Genomic DNA, 5457 nt, shown 5'->3' on the forward strand with positions numbered 1-5457 from the left:
GACATCTTATCTCTAGTCAACCTTAGAGATTTTCCACACAAGACAAAAAAAATGAAAACACAGTAGTCAAAAGGTAGAAATAAACGGCATGGAAATGTCCGCTCATGACAATAGTGTGCTTCTGAAGTCTGCATGTGCAGTTTGAATCATACTGTCCCATGTCTCCGTGCGCAAAGTTAGCGCCTGGGTATGTTCATGAGCCGGGACAGCGGAGAGCAGACGGCGCCCGTTAGGGAACCTTTCAGTGTTAGTTCACAGCCGCGTGGTCGCCCCAGGCCTCCGTGTCCTCCCTGCTGGCTCCCATCAGACCACGGATGACGGCAGGATCTGTATGAGGAAAAAAAAAAAAAAATCAAAGTCTTAGTTCTGCTGTGAGGGAGGAGCGAAAGGAAAGGGTCCTATGACTTTGCTGGACAGGAATAAAAACGGACGCATCCGACATGACACACGACAAAGGTGACAAAAGACGCGGACCATGCAGGACAAACATGAGAACGAAGGCAAACCAACGCTGCGAGTCAGAGACGCTGCGAGTAAAACAGACGGAAAAAGGGAGACAGACCGAGAAAAGTGCACTAATGCTCTCGTCGTTACCCAACACAGACCGCAGAGTATAACGTTACATTAACATGACAATGCAGATAATGGTGAACTTTTCACCTGTCAACAAACCAGATTTCCCAACAGACTTATCTACATCCCCCGTCCGTCCTGAATAGAGATACATTGATACATTGACGTTTTACAAGATTTGAAAACAAACAAAAACACAACGTATGATGTGTCTTAAAAGCGTTTTCTACACAGTTTGCGATTCAGATACTCACGCTGGCGGATCCTGATAGGCCAAATGAGGATGGCGCACAGAGCGAGTGTAGCAACAACACCAACGCCCCCGGTTACAGTAACCATAACGACGTGATAATACCACACACAGTCAGGACAGCACTGTGGCGAACTGTAAACCACAATGAACACACAACAGCAGATGTGAGGAAAATGATAAAGACAGCTTGCTCCAGAGAACTATGCCCCAGAAAATACGTTGACAACAAGAACTCAAGACGGATTGAACATTAAATGCGGTCATACGTCCCAAATGGAAACACCTGTTGCTCTCGAAGCATTCAGCTGTTAGTCAGTCATTATAGACTGAGTCTGACATAGAGATGGATTTACTCACTGGCAAGGATGGAGAGCTTGTATGATCATCACACCAAGGCCATTAGCCACCTTATCAGTAAAACTCATGGCTCCGTACACAAAGGCCCCACTTTGCTGCCAAAAGAGAAAAGTTTGTTTTGTTTTGCTGTTGTTCTCAATTAAACAGAAGGAGTTAAGGGTGTGAGAGCGTAAAGAAGTGAATGAGAATCTTACCGTTTGATCTCCGATCAGCTGGGCAGTCATGCTGAGTGACATGACTAGTATGATGGCAGATCCCGCCCCTAATAGCACCGCAGCTCCATACACCAGTCTGCCCATCTTCACGTCAACCAAAACCCAGTAAGAAAACGCCAGAATCAACGCAACGCCTGCAATATAGGTCATCTGAAAAGGCAGAGGGCAGAATTTCTTTTATAAGAAATGAAAAAATGTTCACTTTCATAAGAAAGTAAAAATGGTTACACGAAAAACTAGATCGACGTTTAAATTGAAACGTTATAATTTACTTCAAAGCTTTATAAGATTTAAGAGAGAGAGGAATTTAAATTTGCTAGAAAAAAAAAGCAAATACGTCATCTCGTGTTTGTTTGTTCGTTTGATTGTTTTACAACGATATTTCATGTCAAATTACATGCCACTATTACCCTTATACTGAAGGATATTCGTGCTCTGTATCTATTTATGCTCAACGTAGCTTAAAGCCAGTGATTCTCAGCTCCAGTCCTGGGGGCCCACTGTCCCACACATCTTTGTTTTAACTCAGGACTGACACACCTGATTCCACTGATCAATTAATCAATCCACTGATTAATTAGCTCAATTAACCGTGGTAATGAAGAGTTGAAACAAATACGCGCAGGGCAGGGGGCCTCCAGGACTGGAGTTGAGAATCGCTGGCTTAAAGTACACATTGCTCTGTGTTCAAGTTTGAATTTGACTAAATCTATCAACAAAATAATTACACCTATTTGACTACAGTTGGGGGGGAAAAAGCACAGGAACAAGACTAAAACACTCACACTTGTGCCAATCCGTTTACTGACAGGCTTCATGGCGAAAGAAGAAAGAAATCCACTAACATACATCACCAGAGGAATTGTGGCAATGTAGTTCTGCAGATAAACGCCATAAATCACATTCACATTTTCAGTCAAACAGTTCATTCTCACAAACTCTCTTACCATTGAGTGATAAAAATGCAATCCTACCTTTGGCAGAAGTAAGGAGTTAGTCAAGTACATAGAGATGTAAGTTTGGGATAGGTTTACAATTAATCGTGTGCACATGTAAAGCAAAGCAACCTGCAAAAAAAAGGGGAAAAAAAGCATTAGATGTTTCAGTTATTTTGTACAAAAGGAACAAGAGCAAGTTCTTGATTTTACAAAGCAGTTGTTCTCTGGAATCTCGATCTAGATAGAGATTAAGTAAGACTTCACAAAAGCAGTAGAACTGTTGCTCCACCTTAATAGCCCCTGACAGTAAATATATCAGCCTCAGTTCCAAAGAAGTGGATGTGAAAATGACCTAAACTTAGATACTGGCCTGATAGAAGGCAGGCTCTTTCAGCCAGTGTTTCCACCGAAGGACGGATTTGGCTGGAGAGACGTGCGAGATCTGTGAACGTTCTTCATCTTGCCCTGTCCTGGCCTGGTCCCGGACCGTCTCACGCGTGCCGACGTGGAATATGACAGAAAACAAAGCCCCGATGCCCAAAACAATTAAGGCTAGGTTCTGTTTAGAAATGGCATCAGAGAAATAAAAAAATATAGAACATTTAATACATTGTCCTTAAAAGCTTCTTCTTCTTCCTCTTCTTCTTCTTTCTTCTTCTTTTTTTTAAATATTAGCTTTGTTACCTCCAATATTAATGTGTCATATGTGTAGTACATTGACGATAATGATGATAATGATTGACGACAAGCTGGATAGCCAATAAGAGAAAAGCATAATGAACCGGAACTGACACTGTTTTGCATCGTAGAGATTTCCTCTCTGCTAGATTTTAAAGTCAGTCAGTTAAAGAAAACATCATAACTTTGGCCCAACAGAAATGATTTAGAAAGTTTTGGTTTGAATGGGACTCACTGTCATAATATGCCTCATTAACTTACTAACAGTAAATGGTACTAACACTATTGTTGTTTCTGTAAACTGTTTCAGTCAGAGTGAAAAGTCACCAATATGTATGTCGTGACCAATGTAGGGGAAACAAGCTACGCATCAGTGAAATGCTCAACATTGTTCTATATTTATTTGTAATAAACTGTTCTGAAACATCATACAAATTACACATTTATGCTACGGCTACGACAAAGCATCTTGAATTAATGGATACCACATTTCAGACTACCCCGATATTTTTACTTAGGACTTTTACCCTGAACACGGGGATGTCAGCACGGCTCAGGCTGTCGGTTACGGATGGGTCAGCTGACTGCTGAGCTTGGAAGTGGAATAAAATCCAAGCCACTGCATACACCGTAACATTAGCCACCACTGTGAAAGCGTACCTTAACAGGAAAGACAGCAAATTAACTTCTGTAACGTAAACACAACGATCACAGTTATTGCATGTGCTGTGCAGTGGAGATATTAGTATCACAGTGTGTTGCCTTATGTGACTTTGAGCTTCATAGGTTTTGACGTTACTTTCGTTTCGGGGCTGTAGCTCTACACTTGGAGCTTTGGGAAAGAACTGTGCCTAATTATGGGGTTTTCCCACCAGGCAGCTAAGTGGAAACTGGTATTCCCTTAAAGTTCCAGAACTGATTGATAGAGGACAAAATACAAGGAAACATCTGGGGTTTTTTTTCAAGCACTTCCTTTTTTACTTTTTAAAGGCTTTGTCTGGCGGTTATATCTGCTGACAGGATGATCCTAGCAAGTCATGTGTTTTGATCATGGCTTTTGGTCAGGTCTAACATGTCAAAAATCTACAGAATAAGCAGTTAAACACATATGTGTTGTTTCTCTTGTTCAGAAAACGCAAAGTGAGAAAGTATCACCTGTATGAAGTGAGTTCCACGCGGGCATGCTCACAAGGAACAAGCTCTGGGATGAGAGACAGGTGAGATATCTGGGTGGCGGCCCAGCCGAACTGGAAGATGATGATGAAGGGGATGAAGTATGTGAGACCCACCCACTGTGGCGTATTCTCATCGCATCCCATACACGGGTTAAAAATGAATGGGAAGGAAACGAACACACTGATAGTACCTGTAGAGGGACACAGCGAGTTTAACTTCGATAAAAGTTCAGTTTCAAAAATCAACCCCTAAACCTGTACCCTCTCACACCGTTATCAGTGCTATACATGCATCCTCAGGAGTCCCCTCCGTTTTGTTTGTAAGACTGAACAGACATCGTGTCTATATGTGAAATGATTGACAGCAGATAAATGAGTTTTGATAACTCGTTTAGACAGACGTTTACGTTCGAAAGAGAGATGAGGATAGAAAGATGCAATAGTGTATTGTGTGCGCTCAAAATAAACATGGCCATGTGAAAAATAAAATACATTAATATAAAGGGTATTTATGTACGATAGCCAAGGGGAGAACACGAAACCGTCCACTTTCCAAAACGTCTTTCTTCAGCCAAATCGTAAATGAAAATCTTACCCAATAAATGCCATGTCTTTCTCTTCCCGTAGTTTCCACATCCTGCAGTCTGATCCGACTCGTACCCGACAAGAGGCGTGCAGATTCCATCCGCAATTTGACCGGCAAGTAGCAGAATACCTGCGTTCGTGTCGTGGAAGCCGAGGACTGAATGGTAGTAGACTAAAAGATATGTAAACCACATAGAAGCACAGAGATCGTTCAAGAGATGACCAACCGCATAGCTCAATCGCCTCCAGATGGGAAGGTTCAATGGATCAGACATCTCGAAATTCTTCCTCAGAATGGTGTAACAGCAACAATTAATTTTTTAAAAAGTCTGCAGCCTAATAAGTAACTACCTAAATAATGTGCATTTAATTAAGTGCGGACACAACGTGATTAACAAATTGAGCATCATCCTCAAGAATTTGTAATAACGCCGTTAATAATCCTCGGTTTCACACAAGTTCCATGTTTGATTTAAAACTCATCCAGCAAAACTCATTTCATTTGCTACAAAGAAGAAAATCGAAACTCTAGTAGTTTAGGGCTGGGAACCCGGTCTCCCTGCGAGAGGTCATCTGAAAAGGTTTAGCGTGTGCAGTAATCTTGAAACAAAACCGAAACGTCGGTATTAGACTGAGATTTAGCGCTTTTGAGACCGTTGGCAATGCGTTGTGACGCTTAGAAG

At 41.7% G+C, this 5457-nt stretch overlaps 1 protein-coding gene across 1 annotated transcript; it reads right to left on the reverse strand.

The window, feature by feature from the left end:
- Nucleotides 1–247: 247 nt before the first annotated feature.
- mfsd12b (major facilitator superfamily domain containing 12b) lies at nucleotides 248–5049 on the reverse strand. The gene is given in 10 exon segments (XM_030785008.1): nucleotides 248–327; nucleotides 828–948; nucleotides 1180–1278; nucleotides 1378–1548; nucleotides 2184–2276; nucleotides 2373–2465; nucleotides 2707–2895; nucleotides 3542–3674; nucleotides 4170–4380; nucleotides 4785–5049. Coding segments are annotated over 10 exon segments (1455 nt in total).
- Nucleotides 5050–5457: the final 408 nt, after the last annotated feature.

This window comes from Chanos chanos, chromosome 9, assembly GCF_902362185.1.
Source record: "Chanos chanos chromosome 9, fChaCha1.1, whole genome shotgun sequence".
NCBI classification, from domain to species: domain Eukaryota; kingdom Metazoa; phylum Chordata; class Actinopteri; order Gonorynchiformes; family Chanidae; genus Chanos; species Chanos chanos.